Here is a 15,244-nt window from a genome sequence, read left to right as displayed (position 1 = left end):
AGCTCAGGGAGAAGCTGTGGTGAGCCACAGCACAGCTCCACCCAACACTCTTCTGAGAAACCAGCTGTCCAGCTCTCGCTGAAGAGTGAAAATAGCATTTAGTCAAGTGAGAGTCTGTTAATTGCGATGTCTTGATTTCCTGCATTAGGTTCCCACAGACAGATACTGCACCAACTTTGTCACGGTATCTGACAACACTAACATCTGATCAAAGGAGGTAGCACAGACTATCAGCTGAAACTAGGAATATACACGTATTTGAAGGGGAGAGAAACTGGCTTTACAGAAGTGTGAATATACACACAAAAACACACCTAACCCGAGGTTTTCTGTCATGTTGCAGACTGTGACATGGCTAGGTTTAGATCTGCACCACATGTATTCACGTCACATGAAATTCATGCATAGAAAGGCCCTCCAATCAAGGGAGGTTTCCCAGGACATAAGACCTGTAGCACCCTGTGAAGTCTGTTCAGGCAGTCAGCAGCCCGCGGTGGACACGCACAGCTGACTGGGGGAGATAAAGCCAGGTTGGTTGGCGATGCCACAGCCGCCCTTTCTGGTTCCATGCAGATAGCTATCAAGTGGCAAACCACATGCTCCCTAGCCCATTCCTCTCTTGTTTATCTGTGTGAAGCAACACAAAACCATATGCAGGCTCTCACTGTCAGTGTAAGGCATATTATTCTTGTAATTAAAACCAGGTCCACAGCCTATCTGAGAGCTCCTCTTCTTCCCTTCCTCCCCTCTTCGCTCCTGTCACCGTTTGCCCCTCTCCAACCTTGTTTGGGTTTATATGCTGTGTCATTAAAATCCAGAACAGTAAACGCTGCAGCCTTTCTAAGCACTGACACACTGCTTTCTAGGCTGAAAATTAGACATGGGGTTAATTTCATTCCTGCAAGGACTCCGCCTTTTATTTTTCTTTACGTCCAACTCAAAGGATGCTTTTGGCAAATGCGTAGTGGAAAAAGATCATGTTTGCTCTCTGCTTCCTCCCTGCACTCCCCCCTTCTCCACTCCCACCCATCAGCCATAAAACAACACAGCCCAGCCAGATCCCAAACTGAAAGCAAGACAAAGCAGCCACACAGCCCCCACTTCCACTCAGCAGAAATGGGCCGCGCCAGGGTAGCCCAGGATCTACAAGTAGGCCAGGCAGAAATAAACAGAGTAAACAAAGAGTACCCTGTCCAAGCAGAGAGGGGCTAGAGAGAGTGATGTCTTTCATTAAAATGCAAGGCAGGGATACAAGCACACAGCCAGTCAAAAGCATCACTGGAGCTTGCTAGGAGTAACAGGAGGAAAGCAGCACACGATCACGCCTTTATAAGGACCCAAAGCACATAACCCAACTGTACACAGGGCGCAACTGCATATCCCGCCTACCAAGTACCAAAACAAGGCAGCCAACCACACACGTACCACCACCCCAAAACACCAGAGATGCCAGCCCCAAGGCTGCTGCAGCAGCACAGTGCTGCTCTCCGGAAGGCTGGGCAGGGAGCAGTGCACACAGGTACAGTATCACGCGACCAGAGCCATTCAAATGTCGGAGCCAATGACATTTAAAAACAGCATAGCTGCCTTTTTAGAAAAGGGATGAGAAAGGAGGAGAAAAACACAGTACAGCCATAGCAACAGGTCAAGTGTTTGCTGTGGTTCTTTGGGAGGAAGGGTAATGCAGCACACGTGCCTTCTCAGTTTTCAGAGCATTTGTCACGTAATAAAATCATTAGTCTGGGAACTAATAGGAGAGTTTTGCTTAGTTTTTCTGCAACCTGCTGCTCCAAAGCCCATGCAGATCCATGTGTGAAAGTCCATGCTGTGTATATCCTTGCGTGTCCCATTATGCAGCTACCACAAAAACTCGTGTGTTTCCACAGACTGGTAGGAAAAATGCGGTACATGGAGAGGTGGCAGAACAGTCAGGAGTTTCTAGCAAAACAGCGGTCTGTCTGCTGCAAGTCTGCTCAGTTATTGGGAAAATTGAACATACTGCTTTTTTTTTTTTTTTTAAAATAGCCTAATCATATTTACTATTACATCAGACTTACCCACCACAAATTGTTCTCATGCAATGGATGATTTTTTAATCTAATATCTTGGACTTGGATAATTTCCCAGCTGCAGAACTGTAATAATTTCCTATCTTCTCATTTTTTAGGTAAGCTGATTAACTTGGATATGTTTTAGTTTCAGGGTGCGATTATCTCCCTTTATTGGACTTGAGAGAGAAGGGGTGACTTACAGTAAAATAACTTTGTTTTCCCCAAGTCAGCTCGTAAAGTCTCTTTCTCTGTGATGGAAATAGGTCTTTCCTGTTGCGTTTCCCTTAGCCCCTTAACTTTCAACACTTCCTCTCTCAGAAACAGTATATTAAGAGCAACTCTCATTGTACTCAAAGAAAACACCCTGTTCGATAAATCCCTGAAATAACACTTTAAAAAAAAATCTCCTGGATAAAACATTTTCTTGTTTAAAATACATTTGAAAGTTTATTAGAAACGTCACAACCCAGCATTACTGGTCAAATCCTGCTTGCATTGTTCATTTGCTTTCAGGCACGCTTACAGGGGAAGAATAATAGCAAAAAAGGATGATAAGGCCTGATGCTCTGTTCACATATACAGTGGAGCAAAACTAGAACCTCCGTTCACTTCAGTAGAACTGATTTAAATGCAAGTAAGGGAGAAGACAAACAAATCCTTGAATTTATGCCATTACAGAACGAAAAATACTGCTTATTCCCATAATTTTGTTGAGAGCTTTTAATAGTTAATATATTTTCTTAAATCCCCATGTCCTAGATTTACTTGATTATGTCAAAGGGACTCCCTCTCCTCCTTTGTTTTTTCCTTAAGTTTCTAGAAATCATATTCTAGAATGGAAGCCTGAAACCATGAAATGAGGACACTTTTTGGACTGGAAGGCTGTATATGTTGAAGTGTTTTGATTTCCCTTTCTCTTCTAGATCTCATTGCTCCACAGAGCTTTTCAACCTATGTTATTTTGCAGACCAAATTCAACACTGGTAACCTATGAATTACACATATGCAGATTCCCATACAGCACATATCAATTCATTCCTCTTAGTCACCATTCATTAATTCCTTTGAAATAAATGTTCATGGGTCGGAAACCGCTAGTCTTATGATTTAGTGGGGGTGTGGCTCGTGTTTTTCCCTGTACAACATTGGAAATACCAAGAAGAAGCTGGTTTACTTAAAAGAGAGGCTCTCTAAAAAGCCAGTTCAGTGAAAAGACATGGTTGCATAAACATGCAAGCGCAAGAACTTCTTAACATTACAGATGTAGCAACAAATTAATATTTTACTACTTCCTGTAAAGAAAAAGTAACCCCAGCCCCTACCAAACCACTGCTCATGCACAGCTGTGCCCCTAAAACCATCCCCGTCCCCAGGAAAGTGATGGGCAACCTTTGATTTTCCCCTGCTGGGGAAGGGAAAGTGGAAGTTGTCTTCTACAGACTGCAGCGAGAGCACTTCTCTCCCTGAAAACATTCTAGTAGAGAACAGCCTGCAGTATAAAAGCAGCCCTCCTATTACCGGCACGTTGCTATGGGCACTATTTCTAAGAAAGCAGTCACAGAAGCAGCTCCAGAAAACATGGGAAAATATATGAGGGAAGAAAGGAAAATTACAAAGAGCCTGGACTTATCCCTGCCTGTTCCTACTGGCAGCAACAGGACGGTAGAGAAGACAGACAGTGAAGTGTTATAGTGCTGGACATAGAGCCTGGTGGGGCTTGTGGTTTTCCATCACTCAGCTGCGTTTAACAACCCTGTTTGGAATTCTTATTTCTTGGTACTCTGACCTACAATTTCACAGCTACCTTTAATTGTTGGTTTGGGGTTTTTTTCCTAAAAGTTAGTTAAATCAAGTTTATCTTTTCTCTTCATTAGCCTGCTTTAAGTGTATTTAATGAATGCAACTCTGGTAACAAAAGTTGCCTAACAGATCATAGATAACAGTTCACAAAGCCTTTTCACTTGTACAGGGCAAGCCTATCTACAACATACCAAAATAACTTAGTCTTTAGGCACCTTTTCCTACAGCAAGTGGTAGCAGGTGTCTAATGATAACTGGATTTTGTCACCAAAGAGCTACAGAACTAGTAGCTTCACACCGTCCAGCCAAATTGAAACCAGCAGAGTGAGGGTGAACTGGTTTGTATTCCACACCACCAGCATTCTCCGTATGTTAAAGTCAACCTGTCAATTCCAGTTCAAATTAATCAAGAAAGGATCAAGTCTACCTTTTACGCTATTTTCTAAATGAAATCAGATGTACATGTAAAACTGGTATTTAAATGGGTTTTACCTAATAATGAGTCAGATATTGACAGAACAGTCACAGTGAAGATCAAGGTAAGCGGCACTGTATTCTCATTAATAATTCAAATCTCAGCATGGATATTGATGACCATGCACTTAAAAAAGGAAATTGAGCAGCAGCTGGAGTTAGCCCAGATTCCCTGAAAAGTTCTTGGAACACAAGAGAGATACACAAGAAAGATCCAACCAGAGAAATGGCAGCTCTTGGACCCTCAGAAGCATTACTGAAATAAAGTAAGGAACAAAAACACAGTATTAGCAGACTAAAGAAAGGGGATAGGTGAGAAAAATAAGGGAATGAAATCTGGAGGCAGAATCCCAATACTTCCACTTCCTCCCTCCTCTCAGTGCCAACATTTAGGGCACAGAGCAACAGCATTGAGTGGTACCTAATTCCAGTTACTGCTTAGGAGCAGGCAATGTTACAAGCTTTAAAATAAATGTGTACAATCAGCAAAAGCACAAACAAACAGAAAGGTCATAGGAGCCAAAAGCACTCAGAACAAACCAGTTGGGGCTAGTTACCATAATCTGCTCTATTCACATAACTAAGTTTGTTTCACTGAGGGCATGAACTTTCTTGGAAAAGCTCAAGTAATTAACTGCAGGAGCTTACACATTTTCTTTCCCTCAAGTTTACTTTACCCTGAAATTAGAGCTGCTTGCACACAACTGCTTCTACCAATTCACTCAAAAAGCTGAGTTTTGCTTGTTATTTCTAGGAGGAGATGCTTGAAGAGATGGTATTGCTGAAGTATAGGATTCCCTTCAATTTCTCCTACCTCCTCTCCAGTCTTCCCATCACTTTGGACAGATACAAAGAAAACTCTACCTTACCTCACGGAAAAAGAGCAGGTTTCCAATGAAAGGAAGAGGTGGAGGATGTCGGATCCCTACTTCGCTTAGTTTGGAGAACGCAGAGGTGGAGTACCTGGAAAAAATAAGGTAGTAAGTTAATTTTGGATCTTGTCATGATAGGACTTACCATAGTAAGTGGTTCAGATGAATTCCCTGGATTCCGAGGGAGAAGGTGTTTTCTGTCTTGGCCAAACAGAACTGCCAACTTGACGACATTGCTCAGCAGTTCCTTAGGTCACAGAAATAAATGCAATACAGTTGTGCTTCCGAGGGGGCAAAAGAATAAAGGGACTCAAACACAGGCCTGCAAATTGAGCTGTGGAAATAGAGAGCTGCTTTTCTTCCCACAGAGGGTCTTGTAAGTCAGAAGCTACGTGAGATTATAAACGAGATCAAAATAGGCATTTGGGTTTTGACTACTGTGGCGCAGCTGGGAAGGAAGCAAGATAGATCTTCAGACTATTATTTTCTTATTCTTCCATCACCACTACCTATACAGATCACAGAACAAGAATTCAAACTAGTCTCAGTTGTGCATGAGCCAAGACACTGTCAGTATGTTCAAGTCAAGTCGAGTATTTGGGCCAGATATGCTGATTAAGTGATTTTCCAGCTGCCAGTCAGCAAATTAAACAAAGATAAAAAATACAGGGAAACAAAACCCAGACTGAAAAGCTTCATGCGTCCCTTGTTTCAGATGAAACTGTGGCATGTTGACAAGGACAATACCGGAAAAAAGAAAAACCCAACCCCAAATTCTTTCTCTTTTCCTCCCCTCCCCCTTTCTTAATACAAACAATGGATTTAAGTCAATGGACTTCAATTAGTGAAACCTGAAAGAGCAGGAGCTAACAGGAGCAGCTTTGATTAGCCAAAGACACAATAATGCTGAATACTATCACGCTGAACACTGTCACCAGGAGGACCAGGGCAAAAGATCTCTAAGATTAATAAAGGCTGTTAACCCTTAGCTCAGAGCAATAATACAGTCTTAAAGCTCTCCCCCTGCACAACGGTTCCGTGTCTGGGGCAGTTTTGGCACATGCAACCACACTTTTTTGACAGCAAACTGAACTTGCAGCTCTGCTCAAATCCTTCATCTCTTACCAGGGTAGGTCTGAACTAACAAGCAGTCCTTTAACTTTGAGGCCCAAGTGCGATGAGGCTGTTTAGTCCTGGGCAGCAAATAAAATCTAGCCCAAAATAAAACTGTAAACTGCATATAGTGTACGGGTTGTGAGTCCAACTGCTTTAGTCTATTGAGCCTACAAGTCATCTGAGTGCCGTAACAGACAGACAGCAGAAGCAGTGCTCTCAGATCCAGATGGGCTGACTCCCTCTTAAACCCAGTGTACGGCCTTGCTGACTCTGAAAACTATGCTAACCCATTGCTATGACTTGGACTTCTCCTCCTTGAGGTCCAGTAATCAATACATGCCTCATTCAAAATGCCCCACATCATACAGGCAGGAGTATTCTGGTTTAAACTAATGGGCAAACAGTGCACAGTTCTTGGGGGTCACGGAGGAGTAGGGAGAGAAAAGAAGAGAGAAAGGACCAGGAAATGGTCCTTTCCTCCAGCAGAGGGGGAAGCAAAGGAAAGTACGACGTTGCGAAATGAAATATATAAAATTAAGACAATTAAATCTCACATGACCAGCAAAGCAGAATGAGACTTCAGTATTGGGTTAGTAGCTTTTTGTACTTGTTTCCTGAGAAGATTTCTTGCAGCACTGCACCTATTCTCTTAATAGGTTTTCTTTTGTGATGATATTTTTTAAAAATCATGATCAGAAGATACAGATTTGATAATTTTTAAATAGCAACAATGGGGTCTTTTTTTATGGGGCAGTACAAACCTTCACACACACAAATGCTCTCAGTAGAAATGATCTGTCTTCAGTCTACGCAAGGGCACTATTTCAGTATGACAGGGTATTGTGGAATAAAGGCACAGAAGTTGACATTTATTACACATTTTATACATATTATTGACTTTTTGGTTACTTAACTGCCTTAAAAAATAAGAGTTTTTCTTTACTGAAACTGGTAATACTCCTGGGGAAAAAAAGTGTTTTAACTTCAAAACGACAAACAGCCTACACGATACATTTTCTTCCCCAAAGAGAGGATTTTTTCCTGTTGTTTGAAATCTTCCTAAAGTGTCTTTGTGTCATAGCAAAGTCCTCATCTTCAGTACGTAAACAGTGGAAAAGATTAAAATCTCTCTCAATGGAAACCCGTCAGTTTTATGGCATTTTATCCTGGATGTTTCCCCTGTAAAATACATGGCAGATCACAAGACACCAGGCTGGGGTACAGTCAGCTGCTAATTCCACTGTACACCAGACACTCTGAAGAGTCCTGGTCTTCATGCACTGCAAAGCAAAAAGCGACTGCAACAGAGCCTTACACTACACAAAGTAAACTATGCGATCGCCAAATATTTAAAAAGAAGCAGAACTAATGAGTACAGTGCGCCCAGTTTCACAAGCCAAGAAACACCCAGACTCCGAAGACTATTTATACTAGATGAGCAGTTCATCTTTGTCAGCTTCTGAACATTACTGGCAGCTCCATACAGCTGAGGATTTGCTTTCCTTTTTTCCCCTCCTAACGTGGTTTTCTCTGATGCTTTTTATTCAGTTACATTTGAAGTAGGTTTTCAAAAGGTAAGGAAACACGGTTTACAATGAGATGAGAAACAGAAGCACCATAGTCAAGCTACACACTAAAATATTACAACGAAAAGGTAGCACCAGCAGGAAAAAAAAGAAATCGCATCAATAAACACATCTAGCTCTACCCTATGATTCTACAGTATTTCTGCTATTGTTGAAATATCTGCAGTTTTGCAGAAAAGAACAGTATACAAGTGCTTAAAGACTGACGGTGCTGCATGCGCAAAAGAAGGAAGATCTAACATTGCACAGGTAATCCTGACTTTGGCTATTTCTAACATAACAGCTTACGTTCTGCAACCTTAAATATTATTTTAAGAGCCTTTTCCCCACCTCTGCAATTTTTCAGCTCATTCCCACCATTTTGGGTGGGGGAGAGAGAGGAAGGAGTGACTTGGGGGCTTCTTTTAAAAGAGAAAAAAATGAAGACTGTCCTGTATAACACACAATGAACATCAGCAATACATGAATCTGACAGCTTCATGGCACAAACCTTTGCCTTTTCAGCCAGAAGCAACCGATAACTCGAACAGGCTAATTTATGTGATTCGGCTACTCAGCACGCCCACGACACACACTTGGCCAGTAACTCACAGAGCTGTGTGCTAAGCGCACTGGGAAAACAGCGGCTGGGTTTTGTTCCTGGGAAGGGGAGGTGGGCTAGAAGCTGGAAGAGTGCAAACAGGCCGGGTTGCCTTGCAGGCAGTCACAAGATGTTCATTTGGAAAAGCTGTACATCTAAATGAAACAGTTCTAAGCCTGCCTTATCACCAGTGGGAAGTCTTATTTCTCACTCTGCCACTTAACATGCTTCTGTGTTAATTTATCGCAAAAATTAATCTGATAGCAGGCAGGCTCCTCCTGTTGCTGTGGGTGCACAGTAAGGGTAGAAGACCAGCCAATGGACTAGAAGGGCTAAGTCAAATGCTATCTTGAAATAGAAGAGATACTGAGAGGTGACCAAGATGACCAAAGATATGGAACAATTCTGTACAAGGAACAAGCAAACAGGCTATAATCTTAATCCTGGAAAAAGAAGCAACTGATGCAGGATATGACAAATATATTTAGGATCCTGCATAGCTTAGAAAAAAAAAAATATTACCCGCTATTAAAAAAAAAAATTAAAATCCACCAATGAATATTCAGGTGGCAGGATTAAAAATGAAGCACTTTTCCAAGTGATCAATATACTAACTATGGAACTCCTTGCCATGGGATGTTGTCTATTCCAGAAACCTAAAAAGCTTCACAAAATCATTCAGCAAATTAATGAAAAGAAAAAAAAATCAGCAGGCACTTTTAATTCATGAATTTCACAAACATAAGACACATGGAAAAAATTAAAGGGAAGGAGGGAAAAATAATCAAATTTATTTCCCTAAGCAGGGAACTAGTCTGTAAACTTCCAATGGCAGAATAAGAGATTAGACTGTTATAAAACCTAAAAGATAAAACTTCAGACACTTCAGTTTTCTTAAGCGGAAGAGAGGAAGGAGTCTTTGTGCAAAGGGAGGGGCATGAAAAGGATAAAACTCTGATGGCAGCAATATTTACTGGACAATCTAGCACGTCCTCACTCAAAGGAGAAACATACCCTAATATTTACACATGTAAGGCTTCCTGCTCAACTATTAATTTAAAACCCTGGCATTATATTTTGAACAAAGTGACAAGACATCAAAAGGAACCAGAGGAACAGCAGTAATGAAGTAGATCAATAAACAATTCAATAACTCTTTGAAGACGTTCAAATGGCCTCTCAGAGCTAGATGCTCTCTATATATATTAAACACAACTGTTAAAAGAAAGTTAACATGCCAAATATATTCCCATAGGCCAGCAGGGCAGATTTCAGCTCTCTGAAATATCAACTTCTCTCCACAAAATACCGTGCAAAAAATAAAGAGAAAGAGTTAAAATCAACAGATAATTAACATAAGTTATGGTGGATATATAATCAACAGAACTAGCCATCTGCCCAGCCAGACCAGTGTTGATCACTACTGCAAGAAAAAGTATTATACAGTCTACCATTAAGTGCAATTAATTTGTGTAGCACATAACATTACAGAGTTGCCAATTCTGCATCATAGAGTTCAACATACCACTGAAATTACCCTAAACTTCTCTCCGTAGAGAAAATGCATCATTCTTTCTACATCTAAGTAATGCACAACCTAATAATATCTGAAAGCTATAAACCAGGACACTCAGAGATAAAAACGTGATGTTATTTAATCTCATTGTTGGGAGCTGGGAGGTGCATCATTTTGGAAGACTGAGTGGGAAAACCATGTATTTTTCTGAGATAATAGAAATCATTCCTGCCAAACGAGAGATAATCAACATGCATTTTCACCTATTTGCCTGTATTTACATACGCCCATACCAGATCCCAGTTAACACTGGGATGTGTTTTGCTCACAAAGTAGTGATAATATGCAAAATAATGGTAGCCTCTCCAACATTACAATGATAGCTCATGTAAAAATATACAAGCAATCATGGGAGCACTGCCCAGGCAGCGCAGTCTCACCAAAACTTTGATGATATCCCCAGGCTGGCTACAGAGTTAGACTTTCTGCTCTTGCACCTCTCTGGGAAATTTTGCATTCTGAATACTGCAGCAGGGTCACTGGAAAGTTGCCATCACACAAGTCTTTCCTCTAGCCTGATGCTCAGGATATTTAAGATAGAAAATCATTATCTGGTCCCATTCTGATAGAGGAAATTGCAGAACCCAGGTCTTCCAAGTGACCGAGTATTACAGCCAAAGTGTAGACCACCCCAGATGGATACAACCACCTCTGGTTATTACTTCCAAAAAGTTTACTTACTAAAAGTACAAACAAAACAAAACACAAAATTAAATCAGCTGTCCACCCCCAAAAGACAGATAAGTCCTGAAGCACTCTCTCACAAAGCAGAAGAGAGAAAAAATGGGGAAAGTAAATCCCTCTTATAACCTGTTCTAACCTTGATCAACAAAGGTTACCAAATTGCCCTTTACTGTTACCTAGCAGTACCCCAGTGAAAATGGAGTGTTTTGCTGAAAGGAAGTATACTCGGTTGTGTAGAATACCAGGCTCAGAGTAAGGAATTATTACTATTCCTCAAAAAAAAAAAAAAAAAAGATACAGAATATCCACAAGTATCATTTCAGTACATTCTAGAGGTAAGCTTCAAAAGAGACTTTAGCCATTTCGGGATGAGGCTGTTTGAATAATGCAATTTCATTTTCAAGCTCAACAAATCTATACTTTTTAACTATGAATTTGTAGGGCTGTAATACCAGTTTCAGAGATAATGAGAACTTCCATGTAACACTTGCTCTCCTTAATCACTTGCATGCACTCCCAGTGTTTTAATTTTGACATAATTGCACAAGAAAAAGACAGACATTACACACATTTGCACCATCTGCCTCCACAGAGGCAGATGTTTTCCAGCTGCAAAACCTAAATGACCACAGGATTATTATTTCATTGAAACCTTTGCTAATGCACCAGGAATAATGTGAACAAAAGGCCAAATTATATACCCAATATTAAATTTATACCTCATCTATCTGCTAACAATATTTTTTTAATCCTTACTGTTCTGGCCTGCTGAACAATTTTTTTAGCATCTCTTATCTTAAGAGAGAACTGATAGGCTCAAGGGACTGGTTGTAATAAGGCTGCAGGTTGTCACAGTGTGTTTAAAGTTTTGCTTTGATTTAAAAAAAGAAAAAAATTAGCAGTGAATCGAGGCCAATTAAATGAAAAAGCCAATACAGAAAAGCAACATGCTTCACCATGCTCTAGAGTAGCCCTGGGAGAGACAGATGGCCCATCCAGCAGGCCAATAACAATATTTCATCACCTCTCTCAGAGTGCAGCCCCTCCACACTAGGCGGTCACTCTTCCAAATAAAGAGCTTAAGAACAAGATTCATAAATCTACAGCTTCAGCCCTTCATCATTGGCTCAACACCTTTAAACAAAATGATGGAGGTCAACATCAGCAGAGTCTGTTGTGTCCTTATAGCAACACATATCCTTGGGAAAGGAGGTGGGACCTCCACCCCATGTGGATGTAAAGGGTGGTCTCCTCACCAGGAGAGCCCAGAGCATCCCACTGCGGGGGTAGTGAGCGCGCAGCTGTATGGTCCTTAGTCACCGGCTGGGGTTAAACCACGACCTTGACACAGATATTGTGAGGCACACAGAAAAAAATGGTACCACCTCAAGGCCATGAGTGTTCTTGCTGCAACCAGGAAGACTGAAGCTTGCGTAAACAGGTGCATTGCTAGAAACACAGTTTTCAGAAAACAGAGTACAATTTTGTAAAGTTTTTTTCTTCCTCCCCACATAATTACATCTCTTAATTTTTTAATTGGACATCTTAATTGCGTAATTAAAAGGACATGAAGTTTCAGCTTAATTAGCCTTCCTAATTGTTATGCAAGTTCATAGCCTAGTGATGCAGCTCCATTTGCAGAAAACATGGCACCTCTTTCTGTATGCATCTCAATCATTCCTACATACCAGGAATAATGGTACAGATGAGGGATGTAGTTTCATGTTTAAATTGAGGGAGGAAAATCTGCTTGGGCAGACCTAATGGACACAAGCTGCCCTCAGGAAGATTCTGATTGGGCACAAGAGGAAAATTTCTTACAGTGAGAACAGCCAACCATTGGAGTAATCTCCCCAGGGAAGTGGCTGACTCCACCTCATTGGACAATTTTAAGACTCAGCTGGACAGGGTGCTGGGCCATCTTGTCTAGACTGCTCTTCCTAGAAAGGTTGGAATAGATGATCCCTGAGGTCCCTTCCAACCTGGGATTCTGTGACTAGGAACCTGATCATTCTGACTTTTTATTGCCATAAAGGAGGTACTTACTAGGCCACTGGCCCATTATTTCATAGGGTCAAAAAGGGGTTGTAATGCTATGGTGGATGTAGTCCTGACATGTTATCTAGCATACACATCAAGTAGTGATGCACTGTGCAGGCAAAGCCAAGTTGTATTCCCACTAGCGCATATGTACCTCAGCTGCCTTTCAGTTTTTAATCCATGCAGTTCTGTTCTATCAGACAACTTGCTTGATGTCTCTTGCTGTCAGGCAGCTTGTTTTAGAGTTCAGGTCTTGTACCACATTCCTCAACAGCAACAGAGCCACCCAGTGCTATTAAAAAACAGCTGGCACAAGGGCTGTATGCAGTCACAGCCTGCCAGGGAAAGCCCTAAGAAAGGCAAAATTGCTTCAAGAGGCTCAATGCCTCCCAGTGCTTTTGGGCCTGAGACATCTTCCTTGACTGAAGGTGAGGTGGGGAATACAATCCTTCCTCCTTTTTTGAGATCAGCCTGCCAGTGTACATATGGCAGGGTGGCAGGCACCAAAGCATAGACAAAAAGAGTTACTGGAATAAACCTCCAGGCATCTTCCCCACTTGTAATCTCAAATGAGCGGCTCTGACAAACTGCAGGGACAATTCACCTCCCTTTAGACAGTTCTGGATAAACGCAGACTGGCCTCATGATTACACTGCACATGAAATAATTTATTTATTTTTAAGTTGACAGCAAGGGGCCACCATCCATCCAGGGCATGAACGTGGCAGAGGTCCTGCCAACCAGAAACAGATGTGATCAGGGCACCAGAGATCATTTCATAGTATACAAAGAGCCTGAATTAATAGTCCACAGACCAGCATTTCCTAACTTGTGTGTGCTTGACTTTACAACCTCAGTAATGTGCCTTTAATGCAATTTTCTGTGCAAGTTCTCAGGTTTTTCAAAAACTCATTAAAAATCCATCACATTGCGTCATTTTGCATCCCCGGGGTCATCAAAAGACCCTAGGACTATGGCAGAGACCTTTGCCAAGTGAGCTAATGGCGGATCTGACAGAAAAAGCAGGTTGTCTTACACGCAAGGGAGCTGCAAGACAGAGCCTGCCAGAGGGCCTCTAATACTTTCTAAAAGAGAAAAACTAGCAAAATTTAAGAGTTCCTAAATCAAAATGCTAGGCTCCTTGCTGGGTGCTCACATTTTACCAGTGAGCCTTTGTCTGCTCCTCTGGAAGCACCGCCACATCCCTGCTCTTGCTCATCCATGGTCCTGCCACCACTCCCAATCCCAATGCTTGCTTCTCACTTGAGCAGACCTGCACTGTTCCCCCCACCCAGCCTCTGCCTCACCTCCCATTGTGAGGTCCCCAACTGATCCCTTCCCAGCACAGTCCCATGCTGTTTTGTGTCAGCCATTCACCATCCCCCATGCAGCTATCTATCCCAGGACCACTTGCACAAGTCCTCTCTCCTTTCTTATCACTTCAACACCCACAGTACACAACGTTTTTCTCCTCCCTGGCTGTGCTGCACACAGGTGGTGGGTGAGTCAAGGGGTGCTGGTGGAGAGGTGAGACAGGCCTCTGCAGTTCTTGTGCCCAGTCCTCATTGATGCTATCACATGGGGGATCCATTACACAAATGCTTTTCACAATCCTTGTAATTGGAGTAAGCTGAACTGCTCTGAGACTCTTGCTGCCTGGTCAACCCTCAGCACAGAGAAAGGGTGAGAATATGCTTAGCAAAGACAGAATCAGAAATATTAGCTTAATATCATATATAAACATAAGAGATTCTAGTGAATGTGTGCTAACTTCAATTTTTCAAAGACTTACAATTTGTCCAAGTTTGCCTGAGAAAAGCAAAAATTACATCCACTGACACAAAAGACCTCCCCTCACCAAATACTGAATTCTTGCATCAAAGATAATATAAAAATCAAACACCACTTCTAAAGAGTAATAATAAAAACCAGAAAGATTCCAAATATAAAACAAACCAACTAACATTTTTCTTTAGCCTTTGTCTCAGAAATTATGGAGCTCACTTTAACTGAAATTTTTCAATAATTCCACCTAAGGCAGACACCAGCCCAGGAAACTTCAACCCAGCTGCTTCAAGTGTGATAAAGCAATAGGCAATTGAAAATAGAGTTGTATAATGGGAGCATCACACAACCTTAATTTGTGGTGCTCTCAGACCCGCCTATAATTAAGTATGCCAGATTAAAAATAAAGGAATTGCTGTCTTTCAGTCTGAGAGTACATATAAAATCTCGGCTCATAGCTAGTTATTTTATGCAAGTTCTCATCCATTATAGTGGAGGGTAACAGTGACAATGTTGTCTGACCCTTAATTACAGGAATGATGCTATAATACTGAACATACCAGACAGCCTATGATAAACTTCAAATTAATACTGGAAACTCTGCCTGCTCCCCATGACTTGAAAACTGGGAGTATTCTGATGCCACAAGGCAAAGAATGCCCCCTCATTTTTTCTTTTCT

General features: G+C 41.6%; 1 protein-coding gene across 7 annotated transcripts in view; it reads right to left on the bottom strand.

Annotated features, from left to right (window-relative positions):
* Positions 1 to 15,244, bottom strand: part of TBXAS1 (thromboxane A synthase 1) — a 246,768-nt gene that overhangs the window by 175,798 nt on the left and 55,726 nt on the right. For all 7 annotated transcript variants that reach the window (XM_075074660.1, XM_075074670.1, XM_075074718.1 and 4 more), the window contains one exon: positions 5,195 to 5,288. In XM_075074660.1, the coding sequence (XP_074930761.1) occupies positions 5,195 to 5,288 (94 nt within the window). The remainder of the gene's footprint in view (positions 1 to 5,194; positions 5,289 to 15,244) is intronic.

The sequence above is a fragment of the Phalacrocorax aristotelis genome, chromosome 1 (genome assembly GCF_949628215.1).
Source record: "Phalacrocorax aristotelis chromosome 1, bGulAri2.1, whole genome shotgun sequence".
In the NCBI taxonomy this organism is placed as follows: Eukaryota; Metazoa; Chordata; class Aves; order Suliformes; family Phalacrocoracidae; genus Phalacrocorax; species Phalacrocorax aristotelis.
The sequence above is the reverse complement of the archived record's forward strand: the minus strand, read 5'-3'. Positions and strand labels throughout refer to the sequence as shown.